An 18,424-nucleotide genomic window follows, 5' to 3' on the forward strand; every position below is an offset into this window, starting at 1 on the left:
TTTGCAGGAGTGCCAAGCATTCCCCAATGCATCCAGAAAAATCCAGTTTTATCCGCCTGAACAGAGGAGGAAGAAAAGGACTGGACTGATGGCAGAATGATGTTGAGCATGCTTGTGAAAACTCCTGCCCAGCTTTGTCAGGTTTTTCAGCTTCTGAAGGCTGATTCCAATCTCTGCAACTTCCCTACCTGGGATGCCAGGGAAAGGTGAGGAAGGGATGGAGTCTGTGATAGGAATGGCGGTGAACTGGTTTATGTGTTGGCTGAGGCTTGTAAAGAAATCCTGGTCATTCTCAGCTGTTTGGATTGCTGCTCGGAGGTATGGATGGATGTTTTATGGTCCTCAAAACAGGCAATATGTGCATGTAAACTGCTGGGCTAAGACAGGGTGAAGGAAAAACTTCTCCAGGTGGAAGCTGTGCTGTTTGCTTGCAGATTTGTTCTGTGCATTTCTTCTCTGTAGGTATGGATATTCACAGCTCTCTCCTGGCAAACAAAGCATGTTTTGATTCTCCCATGGAGTTATCAACTGTATTTTTAGATTATTAATTTATTGTAACAATCCCAGATCTGAGAAATGGGGGCCTTGCCGAGAAACATCCTCTGTTCAGACATGACAGAGCAGCATGGCCTCCGAGCCAATGAGAATCCAAGTCCTCAGCTGCTTCCCTCCCATACACACACAGACATAACCTGATGCCTTTCGCATTGCTGAATGCTTGAGGCTGGCAGTACTGAATGTGTCTGTTCCTTCAGGCAATGGGGCTGCCTTTGTATATTTTTCCAGCAGGATTTCCTACCCCTTCCTCCTTTTTCTCACTACTTCTTCTTTTGCATGAGATCTCTTTACACAGTCTCTCAGGCTCTATTTCTCCTTACCTTACTGGTTCATGTACAACATCCTATCTCCACTATATACTATATACAACATACTATCTCCATGCTTGCATCTGGCTACCCACCTTACTGTGAAAACCATCAACCAGGCTGTTGGTGGTGTTTGGTATCCTCTGACTCAGATGATTTATCCCTCATCCTGCTCGCTGCCCTGGCATCTTAGATTTTCACATTCCTTAACAGGGACTTGTGCCAAGCAAATGTTTATTGGGACCAAGTATGACCTAAAACTAGCTCGTAAATGAAGCCTCCTTCTCCCACCCTTTGGCAGCCCTGCGCTCTTTGGCAACTGGGGAAAGCCTCTGCAACGTGTGGTATGCTGGGAACCTCCTGCAAGAACTCTCTCTGTAATCCCAGGCATCTATCTTGAGGAGATCCTGCTGCTTGAGGAGTTGAGGATGAGTGATGGGAGCTCATCCTCAACAGGAATAAAAGCTGAGGGTGTTTCTGGATGTGTTAGCTTGCACGCGAGGTGGAATTCCAGCATGGGCAAGGTCATCTGCAGTTCTTGCACATTCACTAGTTGAGGTAAGCTCTGCAAGATGGCTAAGTGATAAGCAGTGAGCTGCTCTGCCTACCCAGGGCTGTTACTGACCGTGAGTGAATGCAGGACTGAAAACCTTCCCTGTCTATATATTTTCCAAAGCAATGGTCACCTTTAGAAGGGTCCTGTGGCTGGCACAGAGGCTGGAGGAGGTAAAGCCACCACACTTCAAATAATCCCTGCAAATAACCAGCCAAGTCTTTTTACACCCCTCTTCTGCCTCCACTGTCCGACCCTTGGTCTTTAAAGCAAATTATCTCACAATACAATAAAAAGGGTGAGTAAAGCAGTTTGGGAACAGCAGTTCTTTCTGATGCAAACTTTTTCCTGTCTCCTATGAAGGAGGAGGGAAAGAAGTTATCTGATATTTTTCAGACTGGTTCAGATCTGTCTTAATGGCTGGGTTTTGGAGTTGTTTGGTTGTTTGGTTGTGGGGTTTCCTTCCCTTTTTGGGTTTTACTTACCTGGAATCTTTTTCTGTTTAATAATCATCATGTGTGTTATTTTCCCTTCTCCAGCTCTGTTTGTTCCCATGTTCCTGTTCCTTGGGGCTCTTTCTTAAGCAGCTACTAAGTTTTCTTTGAAACCATTTCCTCTCACTGATTTCAGATATTTCCTGTTCTTTTCAGAAAAGGGATTTAAATGATAGAGAGATATGTGCCCCCTTTAACAGAAGTGCTGTGGAAGAAAACAGGTCCAGTTTTAAGATGGATCTGGACCCAAAGTGCACAACATAATTCCTATGAATTTTCTACATTTGCAAAACTTAGTTCAATTCTAACTTGCAGTTTGAAAATAAGACATGAGAAAATAGCTACCTTCTTTTGGTATGGAGTCAACCAACCTTTCTTGTTTTAACACTCATACTGTATCTAACTTTTGGGGGCATAAGGACTTGGCCAGGTCTGAGCTTTGCAGCTCCCATTCATTTCTAATCCTTAACTCTGAAACGGTTCCTCTTTTACCCTTGTAGAGAGACTTGTTCTTTATTCCTTGTAGTTTATTCTGCTCTGACAGGAGGTGAACTTGGAGAGGTCAAGGTCTTTATCTTGGCTATTATGATCCTGTTCTTTTTGTTGTTGACACCTGCGCCAGCTTGGCCTAAGTCTCCTTCACTGGGCTCTATTTCCTTGCCTGCACTGGCTGCCTTCCCTTTGCTCTCAATTGGCCTTTAGCTCCATCCAGTGGGATACCAGCTTGATGTTTTGCTGCCCATAGCTGGATTCCTGTCTTGAAAGGAGGATGCATGAGACACCGGTATCAAATGCTCTTTGGCACTGGGTTAGCTTGTTTCCTGGTTTACAGCCAGTTTGGGAACTTGCTTAATCCTGGTTTTGGCTTAGCTGAAAGTATCCAAGATGTTATAGCTGTTGCTTCCAATGCAACATACACAAAAGATTGTCTTGAGTCAGACTTTCACACTCGTAGTGGTGGGAAAGCAGGCAAAAGAAATTGGCTGGAATTGTGTTCAAGCACTTCCATGTGTTCAAGCACCCTGATTTAGGGAATAGTGCTGACTGGAGCCTTTTACTTGATTTTCATAACCATGGGAATGCTGGGGAGAAGTTTGAGATTCTCCACTTGTCTTATGGCCAAGTCATTGCTAGACTCTGTGGCACAAAGAGTACAAAAACACTGTTTCTCGTACAGCAGTAATAGTTGGCTATGACTAACAACAATTTCAGAGTTCAACAGACATGGTTTTCCCTCACTTTATGTGCCAGTTGCCATGGTAAGCAGGAAGCACAACCCAGGCATTTTCCTAAATGGAAATTGAAGTCATGAAAGAGGTAGGAAAGGGCGTCAAGCCCTGAATTCAGCTGCTGAGGAGGAACAAGAAGTATTCCATGTAACCTAAGGATTCATCTGGTTTTTAAGGAGAACAAAGAGCAGGCTGAGCTGCAGGTATGCCCACTGTGGCTACAACCCTACAGATAGTTACTAATACGAATTCACTTCCAGGCTACAGCTCAGAGATTGGGTCAACAAGGGCACTGCAAGAATCCAGAGAACCAGGGAACTTAATTAATAGTTAAGTTCTTGCTTGTCCTTTACAAGTCAACACAAGTGCCTACACCAGAGGCTTCATAGTAGTTTCTCTTGTTCCATCTTGGCTTCCCCTCTACAGGAACTGGGATCCCAGAGTATTTTTGTACTCAGTGCTGCTCTACATTATCACAGGCAAGGCAGAATTCTGCAGGAGATGTGTTAGATAGGAGGATGTGATTGTGCACCACTGAAACTTCAGCCTGGTAGAGCTGGAAATGGTAAGAAGAAAGATGAATTTTACCCATGGAAATTTGAAAGCGTTTCAGATGCTTTGGTCATTCTACAGTGAGAAAAGTGTGTGATCAGGCTCTAACCTTCATCCACACAGTCAAACACAGCTTAGTGCCACTCACACGAAAACAGAAGGACTCAAACTCCACGTCAGAGGAACACAAATGCATTCATTCGCACTGCACTCGTAAACCAAATCCAAAGGAAAAAGAAAGTGTTCCAAAACATCACTAGGGCACAGGTCTGTTTTTATAAAAACTCCAGTTTAATCTCATGGCTGAGACCTGGCAAAACATCTTTCTTTTTTGTCTGTTGTTTTTCTGTCTTTTTAAAAGCAAACGCACAAAGGCAGGCAAGTCCACACAGAGAACAAAGCTGAACAAAAATACAATCCTTCAGAGCTAGCAGGAGAAGTAATCCCAAACGGGGGCCAGTGGGATGGGGACAGTCCTTTTCACAGTGTCTGACTTCCAGCCCTTCCCTTGACCTGGCAGCAAAGAATAATTCAAAGGGGACCAGTGCCTGCAAGAACAAGAGCTAAGGTCTGGTCTGCTGCATGGAGCCCTCAGGAAGCTCTTGCCTCCTGCCACCCTTCCTTTCCAGGGCTGTTGAAGTCCTGCTCCATCTCCAGTTGAGCTCCATGGCAAGCTTTCCATTCCTTGCTTGGAGCAGGATTAGTTATCACCGAGCCTTTACATCAATTAGGAGCAAGCCAAAACTAAACCAAATAGGCATCAGCTACACCTTCTCCCCTCCCCTAGAGATTAGTTTTCCCTAGAAATGGAGAGAAGCAAAAGGACAACTGCAAAGCCTGGGCATGCCTGAAGGGCGATACATGCTCCAGTAGATTGTTTGCATCTCCAAGGACTGAGGAGATGCTTGTGGTGGCAACTTAAATCAGTCCTTGCACTCTTGTCTGTGCTGATCTCATTTCTTCTCTCTCAGGACAAGATCCTGATCAGGAGGGCAGATTCAAGCCTTTTGCCCACCACATATTAGCTTCTCCTCTGTGGGCAAAAAGCCAGTTGATCTCATACCCTCAGTACTACAAAACTTACAGCAGAAACCAGTTCCATGCATGAGCCCATTTCACAGATGTGCAGGATTCTATTTAGGCAATTCCTTCATTTTAATTAAATTTCCATTTTAATATTTATAAAATGTTCTTTTATATATATATATATATAAATTCAACACAATATTCACCACTACAGGCATTTCAGAATTCATAAAGAAAGAAACAATACTTTGATTGCACCATTTGAACTCTGGATGAGGGAATATGTTGCAGGATTTTATGGATGCTCTCTGATACAGACCTAAATTCCTCTGAAGCAATAAAGGTGAAAAAAAAGAAGAGCTTCAGTCCTTCTGAAGTGATAGCATGGGATAGACAGGCCAGAGGAATGTGGTTTATACCGTAAAATACAATCCTCCTGTTTACTCTCCTGCCAATAAAGCAGCTCCCACGTGAGCTAACATTCTCCATGCCCCTCCTTTCCATCAGAGGATTCTCATCTTTGACAGCCCAGCCATTTCACTCTGGGTTACTATTAACAGAAGCTGTACAAACTGCCTGACTACATGGGAAGAATAAGTGTCTCTTGTCTCCCATCGGTGGAAGCCCCCAAGCAACATATGCTGGTGATACCACATCATGACAGATTGGGGCCATCTGCAGCCTTGACACTCTTCAAAATGTACTGCAGGGTCCCTGAAATGATCCTTGTAGAGCTGCAAATGATGTGCCAGTCTGTTCAGGAAGGTCCTTTCCATAATGCTAAGAACACCTGACTTAACTCTCCTGTAGACAAAACCTCAAATTCTGGTCAGACCCTTCTCCCATAAAACAGTCTGTCCCTCTCCGTAATACTTCACACACAATAAACACCCAAACAAACCCAAAATCGAGCAAAAGAACCCAAACCCTTTCTTAAAGGCTCTAGTGTTGCAGGCTCGTCCTGGAGGGCGGGAGTTTGGTACCCACAAAGTACCACTGCAAAACCCTGAACTTCAGGATTGCTTCCAGTCACAGGTTCAGTCTGCTGATGCAGGATAGCAGAAAGCAAGCTAATAGCTCTGAAGCAAAGATGAGATTGGGTCTGACCCTGAAGCTGACCTCAGGAATCTCTTAATAAGGCTGGATCTCAGGAAGCTCCAACCACACATTCAGCACTATTCAATGGGAGATGGCTCCTAACTCCTGGCTCTAACTATCAAGTTCTGGTCCTGCAACTATCAGTATTAACATGGGCCCATCATCTGCAGAAGTCTGAGTCTGGAGCTGGGAATGGTGACCTCGGTGCAGTAGTGCACCTTGCACAGTACTCTCAGCAAGTACTCTCTCAGCTTTGCAGGTAACTGTAGATAGAGATGGGATCAAGCTACAGAATAGAGATGTCATTTGCAGAATCTCTGCTTCATTAAAACCCAGGACCTGGCTCTGAGTTCAAATTCCGAAACACCCTCAAAAAGTATAGTCTGGATACAGATTTTAGGTGAGGCTGATCTTTAATATTAAGTAAAGATTTAGAGTCATTTTCTCTTGCAGGAATTTCGCCACTTATGCCAAAAGCACTATTACTTACTGGAACGCTGTTAAGAATTAAGACAGTGTGCTATATACAAATTGCCAGACCTCATTTCTTGTTCACAGATCAGCTTATATGAGAATAGGGAGGAGGAAAAAAATAGAGAGAGAAGAACTGTTTTAAGGTGCCAAGGTTTCATCACATTTTCTTTTCCTTTCCACATTACTCCGTGAGCTTTGCTGGCCCCATTCCAGATGCCTTGGCAGATAAAACTTCTAGGAACTGAGAGAATATAAATCCCCGTCCAAAGTAAACTGTTCTGTTGATGCCAAAAAATCCTGTGCATCATTTCCATACCTTTTACTTTCTCTATACTTTACCGCAATACCTCGTATCACATCTTCTCATGTCATTTGCCATTAACTGAGCCATGGTGGTTGAAAGCTTTCCCATGAGGAGGTAAAAAAGGAATTTGGGTGCCATGTAAATGCCGAGCAGAGCTGTGCTGTGAAGAGCACTGAGGACTGGCAATCCCCTAGTTTTAATGGGAGGCTTCACAGGCGTTTTATGGTCAGGGAGAAGGAAAGCACAATTGTCATGAAGCTGCTTATTCTGGACCTGCCGTCCACGGCATGCCCAGGTAAAGCATGGGCTGCAATCCGTGAAAGACCACAGACCTGCAACAAGAACTCCAGGCTCTTGTCTGGTGTAATATTCTCCATCCACAACACTGACAGCATGGGCTTCATTCTCTGCTCTGCTCCCCCTCACATGGCGCTATGCACAAGCGAGAAGTACAGCGGGGAGGATCAAAAGCTGCAAGCACTGACAGGGAAAAGCCCTCCTGTTTTTTCACACTCCCTTTGGATTCTAGGAGAAAATTCTGCTGAAGATACATTCCTTTCACTTGTGGGGCCAGAACTTCTCAAAAGTACTCTGGCATCTCCCTCCTTTAGCAATCAGAGTGCACAGAAAGCACAGCACAGGCTCTGAGCCCTCCAGCCACAATGACACATGAAGTGACACATTCAGTACCCACCAGGAGCTCGAGGGTTTGCTAACAGTTTAAAAATGCCAGTACTTCACAAAAAAAAAAAAGCCCTAAACATACATCCCTCAGGAAATCCTGACTGACACTCATTGTGGTGGCTATAGCACTTCCTACCAGATGCTCAGTTACTTCATAAACTATAGCCCATAATACCCACCCGAGGGCTTACAGACACAGACCTCCCCATGAATGATGGCCTCTGCAAGCACCATTACAGGGACAATCTCAGTGCTGGCAGCAACACCTGTGCTCCCATCTCCTCTGTAGTCTCCAGTGGCACTTAAATTGCAGAGACAGCACAGGCTGTACGTGCCTTTGCAATCACCCCCGGTCACATACCAGGCAATAGAGAGCCTGCTGTGAATGTAGAGTTAGAGGCTTTACAAAGGAACCTTTAATTCTGTTTCTGTGGCATCTGTTGCTTATATGAATGCGTATTTGCCTGTAACAATAACAACCCTTCAGGAGAGAATTTAATTCACTTCAAATCCCCCTCTCATTGTAATGTTCATTATGTGTTCCGCAGTCCTAAACATCATCCTCTTTGCCATAATCTCAACCCATCTGAAAGCAGTGAAGACCAAGGGAGGTGACAACCAGCTGTGGTCTCAAAGAAACAGTGTAAAACCACAAAGAGAGGAGGTTTAAAGGAAGAAGAAGCACATGGGGACATGCCACACAGTGGCAATGAAAGACCAAGGGTCAAAGATAAGTCAGTCAGGGTGCAAGAGGGCAGTAGCCCAAGGCCATGTGAGTCAAAAGATGCTCTTGTTTTTCCCCCGTTGGCAGTGTGGAGCACAGCTGGAGATAGTTGCAGAGGTGTCATCTGGCTTTAAGCAATGATGGAAATAGTTGATTCTGGCCTTTGCTAAGACTGTGTCTTTGCTTTCACCGACAGCAGCCTGAGAAGTCTCTACCACTGGACAGTCAGCTTCACACTCATTCCCCAGCCACATGGACCTTGTCTGCCCCAGGGAGGTGTGGTTGAGCACAACAGAGCTCATGAGCTGGATTTGAGAGATTAAAGGAACAGCTAGGTGTTTTCTGCCCAGCTGCTTCCATTCCAGCCCTTGCACATGCTGGAAAGAGCACATCTCTGATGCAAGGACAGAGCTGGAGGCAGCACCTTCAGGTTGTATGTTTGTCACTGCAACATCCTTGGGTGTTTTACACCCTGTATGACTTGCTCATGCCAGCTTCACCTTCTTCTTCAGCTATGCCCAGCCTCCTGCACTGTTGATTTACACTGTCTAAATCAGACAGCAGGGAAGGATAGGCATGGTCCTTCACTGGTGGCTGGGAAACAATGGAAGAAGGTCCCAAACATCTGGACTTACCTCCTCAGCAGATGCTGTGCCCCTGCACTGTGGGCTGCAGTGCTTTGGAACAATGTTTCCCCCCAGCCCTACTTTCTAATTATACCAAGATTTATTTTTCTTTTTGTTTTTTTCATAGGGAGGATGGGACTTTCACGGGGCTTTGTTAGACAATGACTATGAGGAAATGCAAGTTCCCTGGGACTGGCTTGCAAAAAAAGAAGCAGACGGTGAGGGAATAGGCAGGGGTGAGAAAGGGAAGGAGAAGCAAGACAAAAAGACTATGAATCTCCATAGCAAAATGCTTTGCAGGAAACCCTAAAGGATTCGGGTCCATCTTGCACAAATTAGTTCTAAGAACAGCAAAATGGCAGCAGAGTTGGTCATGGACACTCCTGTCCCATCCACTATGAAAAAGGAATATGAGAGGCAGTTGCTATTCGATCTGCCTCACACTTCGTCCATCCAGAATCACAGAGCGCCTCTGGGGCTGGTAAAAGCAGCTGGTGGAGGTCTCCAGTCTCTGGCCATTCTTGGGGATGGTCATTTTGTTCCGCAGTGTCACCCCCTCAGGCGTTGTGCGCAAAGGCTCAGACAGATCGCCACAAATGGGGCTTGAAGAGGTGGTCTGAGTAGGGCTCCTTATGGGTGATAGCAACACCCTGGAGTCTGCTGAAGAGGAGGGGTGGTCCATGATGGGGAAAGGGGGACTGAAGAGAATCAGACTCTGGGGCCTGCCAGGCCTGGACCTATAGGAAGGCTTGGAGAACCCTGATGGCCTCTCCATCTTTGAGGACTGTGGGGTATCTCCAGCTGTCTCCCCCTCGGAGGTGCGCTTTCGGCGCAGAACAGGGGCATCCGTAGCAGGGTACTGACTGGACTGAGATGGCTCCAGAGGAGATCCAAGGCTGCTGTGCCAAGGGCAGGCTGAGTCCTTTTGAGCTGGGTCACTGTTTTCTTTCTCTGCTTTGGCTTTCTTCTCTGCCATAGGGCTCTTGGGGGTCTCCAAGTGGCTCCATGCCACTCGTTGAGTCTGCCTGACTGACTGTTTGGCTTCTGCTTCCTTCTTCTCAGCTGGAGGAGCAGCGTTCTGAGCCTGCAGGGGCTGGGGGATCTGGGTGTACTGGATCTTGGGCGGTATCACAGGCACCGCTCTAGCCTGGCACATCTTAATCATGAAGGAGGTCCTGACCGCCGACACACTGACGGGGGCAGAGTTACGACGGCCAGTGGTGGCATGGGCTACCGCTAGGTAATCCAAGTCTAGATCCACATGGGCATTGAAATGAGACCCCCAAGTAACGCCTTTACTGGCAGCAGGGCAGGCAGTTGGCAGCGATGGGACAGAATCACTGCTTTTCACTTCCTTCTGTCCACACAGGAGGTTCCCAGGGGCAGAAGGCATGGACAGGCTCTCGAATGTGAAAAAGTCTGGGGCTGGAAGGAGTGAATCCAAGTTGAGGGATGATGGCCGAGTCTTCACTTTACGAGGTGTTTCTTCACCTTTACTACTCAGCTGTGACTCAGTGGCAGAGCACAACGCTTTGATAACAGTCTCTCCTCCCAGGGCAGGGTCCTGAGACATGGATAACTTCTCCTCTATGTTCTTTGCCTGTGAAGAGCTGCCTGAGCTATTTTGGTATGGTAAAGGCAGTTCAAGCTTTGAGCTCCAAGTGTTTTCTTTGCTCACATCCACTTTCTTTTCCTCTGGCTGTGAAAGAAGGATTCTGGAAGGTGCCTCCTTCTCAGCTGGTGCTTCCTCCCTGGTGAGGGGGCACCTCAGCTCATCATTTTTGGCAGGTTCTTCAGGAGGACTTGTGCCATTCTCACCTTGCTTAACTTTGCCTGAACTAGACAGGGAGACGGGTTGTGTCTTGGGCAGCTCACAAGTCACTGGCAGAATGTCACTGCATGACTGCTGTTGGTCAGTGGCATCTATGAAAGAGAATGGGATAGTCCACAGACTCATCACTGTGTCTTTACTGTCCAGGGAGAGGCTGCGGCTGAATCGTGGTCTAAGAGAAAGGCCTGTCTCTGCTCTCTGGCTCTGTGGCTGAAACTCCTGTATCATCTTCTCCTGAATGTCCTTAAAGGTGGGGGAATGGAGTGGGCTTGTAACCCACTGGTGATCCTCCCATGGCTCCACAAGTTCTAAGCTCTGTACATTATCTGTCCAGGTATCCTCATCATCCTGGTCACCAGCATCATGGGTTCTGCTAACAGCATTGCCCTCCTTCAGCTCCTGGATTCCAGCTCCACTCAGTGCCTTGGAGCAGAATGTGTCCCTTTTATCAGCAGCCATGATTTCAGGCTTCTCCTTCTGAGCCTGGCCTCTGGTAAGACCATCCTTTTCCCTCTGCAGCTGACAAGTGCTATCTTTTTCTCTCCCTGACTCTGGACATGCTCCTTTGGAACAAGAAAATGCATCACTTGGAGCAACCTCATTAAATTCTGATTGACCACGGAGCTTCCAGTCCAGGGGAGGAGTGAGACATTCACTCGCATTGTCCACCACTGCGTGGTGATTCTTTGGAGTGGCTGTGCCAGTTGGAGAAGTACCCAGTTTGGGTAGGGCTGAAGCACAGCTCTGCTGTGCAACCCCATCAGACTGACCCTTGTGGAGACTGTCTTCTTGTTCCATGCTGGTGGCACCAGACAAAGGCACCTGAGTTGTTACCTGTGGTGTTCTGCTTGCAGATTTCTGCTCAGACAGGGCTGGACTCTGCCCTGGGCCAGAGGAGGAACTATCTGCTTGTGTTGAAGAAGAGGATTCAGAAATCAGTCCCATCTTGGGGACAGCAGCTGGCAAGAACAAGAGCTCCTCTTCAGGCTCAATGATTTTCAGTTCCTGCTGTATCTCTGGCCACAGCGGTTCTAGAAGGGCATTGGCAGGGTCCTCCTCGGTCTGGAAAACAGAAGAAATGCCATGAGCTGGCAGTTCACATCTTACCAACAAATACCCCTCCGTCTTCCTCAAACAGCCCTCTTAGAATAGACAGGCTCCTGGATGAGCACACTGACAGGTACAGAAACACAGACGCTTGTACTGCTACCAGTCAAAGGAAGGAAACACATCTATAAACAAGTGGGTTTATGGAGGGGAAGATGTGAGGTGCAGCCAAAATGAGGCCTGGACAGATGTGCTGAAAGAGTGAGGTGAATGAGTAGCTGGAATGTCTCAGCTCTTCCCATTCAGGCTCTCTTGGCCTTGCCAGAGGATCTGCATTCCCAAATCGCACACAAACTGGAATGAATAATCTATTCAAGGAGCTATGCCAACAGATCTTTAAATAGCTGTCCAGAGATGAGTATTGCTGTAAGAAACTTGGTGAAAAAGCTCTGCTAGAGATAGAGAGGAGGTAATAGTAATCATAATAATAGTAGTAGTAATAATAATAATAATAATAATAATAATAATAATAATAAATAGTGTGTATAGGATGGAAGAGAAAAGGACTGTTCAGGCTGTCCAAGACAAATGGGACAGCAAAAATAGAAGGGGAATTCAGAGACAATCGGTCAAAATGCTCAGACATCCGGACAGTCTCACATCTGGAGAGTCTCAGAGCAGACAGATTGCAATGACTGCAATCATATAGTTACAGAAAAAGAAGACAAGAAAGGGACAGAAGGTAGTTGTGTAAAAGTAAATCACCACATAGTGATGTGGACAGAAGGGAAATCAGTACATGATCAGTTCTTGACCCTGCTTAGTCTAGGTCATAGGCTGAGTTTTCGTGACTATGGACACACAGTGAAGCTCTAAACAACCTCCCAGTCACCACCGTGACATTGTCCCCCACATTTTTTCCTCATGCCTTCTTCCTTACCACATGTCTAAAGCATGACTCTTCTTCTGTCTTGGCTGTCTTGATCTCCTGCTGACCACAGCTTCCTTCTGAGGAGACATCCTTTTTCTTGAGCTGTCCTTGCTCTGCCTTGTTTGCAGGCAGCGGCCCCTTATGAACCTCTGAGGCTGGTGTTTGTTCCGAGGTAGGACTCTGCTCTGAGGACTGCTGGGGGCTGCTGGTGCTGCTGGGGCTGCTTTGCCCACATAACATCTCATTTTCTGCGGCTGGCTGTGGAGTTTCTAAGGACTCGGGTTTCCTGGCTTCCACCAGCTCCTCAGGGGGAGAGCCTGGATCAGAAACACAAATGAATGATGCAACTACTTAGAATCATAGAATCAGCTCAGTTGGAAAACACCTTTGAGACCATCAATCCAACCGTTACCGCAGGACTGCCAAGTCCACCTCTAAACCATGTCACACACTTGACTGAGACTATGCAGTGCTGTTTTAACTGAATGCCAACTAACAAAGGTAAAGAGCTCCCTCTGGGTGGAACAGGACATTGCCGGGAGGCCACACACCTCCCCAGTCTCATAGAATCATAGAATAGTTAGGGTTGGAAAGGACCTTAAGATCATGCAGTTCCAACCCCCCTGCCATGGACAGGGACACCTCACACTAAGCCATCTCACCCAAGGCTCTGTCCAACCTGGCCTTGAACACTGCCAGGGATGGAGCATTCACAACCTCCCTGGGCAACCCATTCCAGTGCCTCACCACCCTTACAGTAAAAAACTTCTTCCTTATATCCAGTCTAAAGTTCCCTTGTTTAAGTTTTAACCCGTTACCCCTTGTCCTATCACTGCAGTCCCTAATGAAGAGTCCCTGCCCAGCATCCCTGTAGGCCCCCTTCAGATACTGGAAGGCTGCTATGAGGTCTCCACGCAGCTTTCTCTTCCCCAGGCTGAACAGCCCCAGCTTTCTCAGCCTGTCTTCATACGGGAGGTCATTACTGCAACAAGTACCAACCTGCTACCATCAAAACCCACACTGCTCTTGTAAGAAAGAGACAAAGCTGTAGCAACCTCCACACCTTCGGGGCACCTCCAGAAGCCCAACAGAGGCTCCACAGCCCTTTCCTTAACACACCTCTGGATGCTGCCACTGGCAGAGTGGTCCCCGGCTGTTTCTCCTTCCTCTCCGGCACCTGCTCTGTCTTCGTGTGGGTCCCTGCTTCCAAGGCAGAGGGGCTCGTGTTCTCAGCCACCAGGGAGGACAGCTCCTCTAGGCTCGAGAGGGAAAGCTTCTCCTTGGTGGGCACACGGCATGGGGTGCTGTTGGTGCTGATGACTGCAGATACTCGCAGTGGGACGGAGACAGCGAAAGGCTCTGAGATGTTCAGGGCTTTCCTCTGGTGGCGAGGGGAGGCCTCCAAGGGGAAGAGGCTGTTTGGGAAGCCCGACTTGGTGCTTGTTTCACAAGTGTAGAACATGCGGCCACCTTTGGGGGAAGTCTGCTCTTTCTCAGCATCCTCTGCTGCCCGGAAGACCTTCAGCTGCTCAGGGGGTGACTTTGCCTGTGGTGTCCGGGGGGGACCTTTCTCCCCACTCAGCTCTGTGCTTCCTCTGGCTACCATGGCAGATCCTTCCCGCTCCCACTCATTCTCCTTGCTGAGGTCATATGCGCTGCCTGTGCCTCCTGTGCGTATCTTCATCACCGGAACAAAAAACCCTCCAGTAGTCACTGCCCGTTTGAATCTGCTCTTCTCATCCTCCCCTGGGGGTGGGAAGAGAGGAGGAAGTCAGTGGGAAGCAAAGGACTAGCGGATAACCTTCCCCTGTAAGGAGCCCTCCTCATTCTCTCCAGGGATGAATCCTGCCCTGATGAACACCAAGACTAACCCCAAGGAGTGGGGACAGCAGGTACTGAAGACCTTCCAGGCTCTAGCCATCAGGTCTCCTTCAAACTGGGCGGGCAGGCAGGTCTGTATAGGATGCCTTCCAGTGGAAACCACTGAAGACTTTTATTAGAAGGCCCTGTCAATCAGATGCAGTCAAGTCTTGGGCTAGCTTGCATTGCCCACAAAGGCCACAGCTCTAGGCTTTGTTGGCTTATTGCAAGCACTTTTGGGAATGGGAATTTTGTGCCCAGAGTAACCAAGAACAAAACTGAAGGAATCCCATTGCTAATAAAGATGCAGCTAGGCACAGTGGTAACTCTCAGGCACATGAACCAACATAAAAGACACATAAAAGGGTTAAAAATGCATGTACACAAAGGTGGAGCATGTGTCAGCAGCCATGGCATAAGCATATGAAGATACACAGCATGGTGAGATAGGCAAACAGAACACTGCAGCCATGCAGGCATGGAGAAAAGCTGAGAATGCAGAGGTGCAGTCCTTCCCCCTTACAGTATAGGCTCTTGATGTCTCACCTTCCACTGGCAGGGAACACAGCGAGTCCATGCTCTTCGCGGGCCGAATAGTTGCTTTTTCTGTGGAAAATGAGTTTTAGAAGAAGGCTTCAGACCCTGCAGCTTTGCCCATAAAGACCAAAGGCCACATATAGACGGGCATGCCAGGCAGACATCAAAGTTATTTTCCGTTCCCAAACATTCTCCCTCTGTATCCACACCACGCGGCTTATTACCCACAACACTTGTGCACACAGATGGGGATCTGCTAGTGCTAACAACAGCTTTGCACCTGCCGGACATGTGGAGAGCTATACTTAACCCAGCCAGTCAACACGAACTCCACTGTGAAGCACTTCAGCATCCTCAAACCTGTTATGTGCCACTTCCCGATCAAGTCAGGCTATTGGTCATGGGGGCTTTCTTACTAAACTGACATAAATGCCTTCTCACCTCTCTATATTCCTGATAGCAAATGGTAGGTTATTTTTATGTTGCATTCCCAAGCTCTTTTGCTGGCATGAGCAAAACCCTGTGAAATGCATGAGGGCAGTACACAACCTGTTTTCCTGGTCATCCTCATTGGATTTGCTTGCCCAGCAAAAAAGATGCCATTTGTCACCAGACACTCTACAGGTCTGTTTCGGAAGGTTTTGGAAGTGTGTAGCTGTTACCACTCTGAAAAGGGGGAGATGAGGGGTGGAATGTATCTGGCAAGGAAGACAAGTTAGTCTCTGGGAGCCAAAAAAGGGTCTGCAGAGCTCTGGAAAATGTCGGGGAGCAAAGTTTGCTGTTTATGATGTTGCATATAGCAGTTAAGGCAGAAAGTGAGCAGGCTTGTAGGGCTTCACTTGTTTATATAAATAAGGCTTCTGGAACTGACTCTCACAGGAGCACAGGAGAAACTCCAGCTACTCTTTGCATTTATATGGAGTCCTGGCTACCTTTTACGTTCATATGGCATGATGTCTTGAGCATTGGCTCCGCTTTCCCGGAGCAACAGAACTCAAGCTGTGGAGCTTGTGCTTTATGTGACTCGTAGACTTGTGTGCACGGACACAAACTGTGTTAAAACATGTGCTGAGTTTCAACAGCAAGTTCATCTGTTTCCTCACATTAGGCTGTAAGCTGACAACACACAGAAATACAACATGGCAGCACTAAAGCACTGCTTCTCCAAAGCACTACCTCAGCGCCTAAATCTCTGCACACAGTTGTGCATTTCTGTGTCCTGCTGGTGAAAACGTACAACCTCCTGTCGCTCAGTACTGTGCTTGGAGCAAGGCTCAGCCCCCACCATCACTGGGCTCCAGTCATTCCTGGGCATCCTTGGGTTAGCACTATTTTGGGACAGAGTATTCCTTATCAAAGTGAGAAGGTGATCCCGTGGTCAAAATAGGATGGAGAGCTATTTTGAGGTCTGCCAGGGGCACCCTATGTGAGGCCATCTGTACATGCAAAAAATGGGGGAAGGCAGGGATCCAAAAAGAGCTGGATCCAGCATTTGGCTTCACACTCACTACTGAGCCAAATACAGCCTCTCTTATATGTGGTGGTAGGTAATGTTGCTAACATTAACTGTTTCACTTTAAGTCTTGCAATGTTTGGTAGTACTCCTCCAAATACCACCTCCAAAAGTAATAGTTTTCCTCAAAGTTCTGAGAGCCAGGAGCCTTAGGAACTCCTGGTGCCTTGTTTTTCACAAAGAGACTGAACACAGTTGGTTCTTTAATGCCCTTTAGTGGAAGGACAGCCATTGACCCACTACCATGTAAGGACCATTAGGAGCCAGGGGCTAGCTGGGCTGGAATAGTGGACTAATCCAAACCTACATAGTATTTCCTAGTCCCCAAGCTTGACAGCTGAGCTACAGGAGCCTGTTTATCTCATACCAAAATGGAATATATACTATAGATATCTGAAATATCCTCCTGAAAGTGTGTTTCTCAACATCATGTGGAAATGAGATTTGCATGAACCCAGGCAATAAACATGACCCCATTAGACTATGTCAAGTCTAATGGTATTAGTGTCATGTGGATACAGGTTGCCCCATGCTATCACTACCACGGGAGAAAGCTGCAGGGAAAAATACTGAACTGAAAAGCGTGTTCTTACCAGAAAGCTTCTGTGCCCTTACGAAGACACTCCCATTTCGACTCAGTTTAGACTTTGATTCAGAGCCAGAACGGCCCAAGTTAAATATTGACTTCCATTTCTTGGACTTGGTAGATAATTTTCTCCTGGAAGGAAAAAGGGCTCAGGAGGTTACCAAACCCTAGAGACTCTTGTCTTTTTAATATCCTACAAAAGCCTCTGAGCTATCTCACTTCAACATTGTCCGTCTTTTCTTCTTACATCCAAGTCTTACTTTTCTGGAAGTGATTTATCTATATTGCTGATTAAACCATGTCATGGATGGAAAGACACCTAAGCCGGCTCTTTAGAGAGTTGACTCTGGCATCATCCATATCAACTGTGATTAACTGAGCAATCAACCATGCTTTTCTTCAGAAGAGAGAGACTGCTGAAGCTCGAACTACCTTGCAACACAGTAAAGAAAAACTACCTTTTAAACGGGTTTTAATGACAGAATGCAAGATAAATTCCAGAGAAGTGATGGACCTAGCGCTATTGCTCAGTGCACACAGCTATCCTTTAATGTCAATGTGCCTCCTAGTTTTTATGAATTTGTGACAATAAAAGGATCCCTTAATGCAAACTAGCTATTAATGCTCCTCAGATTAACATTCATTTAATCATAAATGTTACATGATCATATGCAAGTGTAATGTACTAACCAAAAAGGAAGAGGCTTAAAGGAATCTCTCGCAACTGTCAGAGGAAGTGGGACACCAGTTCCCTGTGTCTCTTTGGAAATCCCAGCTTTAAATAGAAAGAAACTGCTACTTCTGAAGCCTGTTTTCTTCTATATGCTTTACTTCATGATGCTCTGTTTCAGTTCCCTCACATACCCATTCTGACTCCTTCTTCAATCTCCGTTCTTCCAGAACAAGAGCCCTCTTATCTCCCTGTCTCCCAGTTCTCCATAATGGGCTTTCTAGCCCTGTAGTTCTACTTTTCTTTCAGATCAGTACTCAGCACAAATCAGCGCTACAGAAAGGATTAATATCTTGGGGATAGGACTGTTCTCTTCAAGTGAGGAAGGAAAATGAACTCTAGAGGGGCAATACACCCTTTGTCTTAAGCTGCTTATCTTCTTGCTAGTATTGTTAGATGGCTCCTTTTTGCTTTAATATATCAAGTGGAAATAAATATCTTTGCTCAGGGCTTTATGGGTCTGTAGATTAATAACCTTCCTGCTGCAGAGGCTGTAATCTCTCAGAACCAGGCAGTAGAGGAGCCATATATTCACAGATAGATAGATCAAATAGATAAATACTTTTGCTGGGCAGCAGTCCCAACTACTGCAGCTGAAATCAGACCCTTCTCCTGGCATAGGTGCCACTATGTGAATATCTCTCCATGCTAGGAGTGAAAATTTGCCTTATTGATTGGCTATGGGTGCAGAGGAACACGGAGAGCGATGAAGCGGAGCAGGTCAATCCCACCAGGCGCACCATGGACCAGCTGCCAGCA

General features: G+C 46.7%; 1 protein-coding gene across 2 annotated transcripts in view; it reads right to left on the bottom strand.

Annotated features, from left to right (window-relative positions):
* Positions 1-6,212: 6,212 nt before the first annotated feature.
* The window catches only part of ARHGAP31 (Rho GTPase activating protein 31), a 65,046-nt gene continuing 52,834 nt past the window's right edge, over positions 6,213-18,424 (bottom strand). For both annotated transcript variants that reach the window (XM_061454029.1, XM_061454030.1), the window contains 5 exons: positions 16,943-17,067; positions 14,846-14,905; positions 13,559-14,185; positions 12,449-12,756; positions 6,213-11,523 (listed from right to left, as the gene is read on the bottom strand). In XM_061454029.1, coding sequence (XP_061310013.1) covers positions 9,055-11,523; positions 12,449-12,756; positions 13,559-14,185; positions 14,846-14,905; positions 16,943-17,067 — 3,589 coding nt within the window. In that variant the 3' untranslated portion in view covers positions 6,213-9,054. The remainder of the gene's footprint in view (positions 11,524-12,448; positions 12,757-13,558; positions 14,186-14,845; positions 14,906-16,942; positions 17,068-18,424) is intronic.

Source organism: Pezoporus flaviventris, unplaced genomic scaffold, assembly GCF_033815535.1.
Source record: "Pezoporus flaviventris isolate CSIRO_AGI_PZ_B2104156 unplaced genomic scaffold, CSIRO_AGI_Pfla_v1 ptg000015l, whole genome shotgun sequence".
Lineage (NCBI taxonomy): Eukaryota > Metazoa > Chordata > Aves > Psittaciformes > Psittacidae > Pezoporus > Pezoporus flaviventris.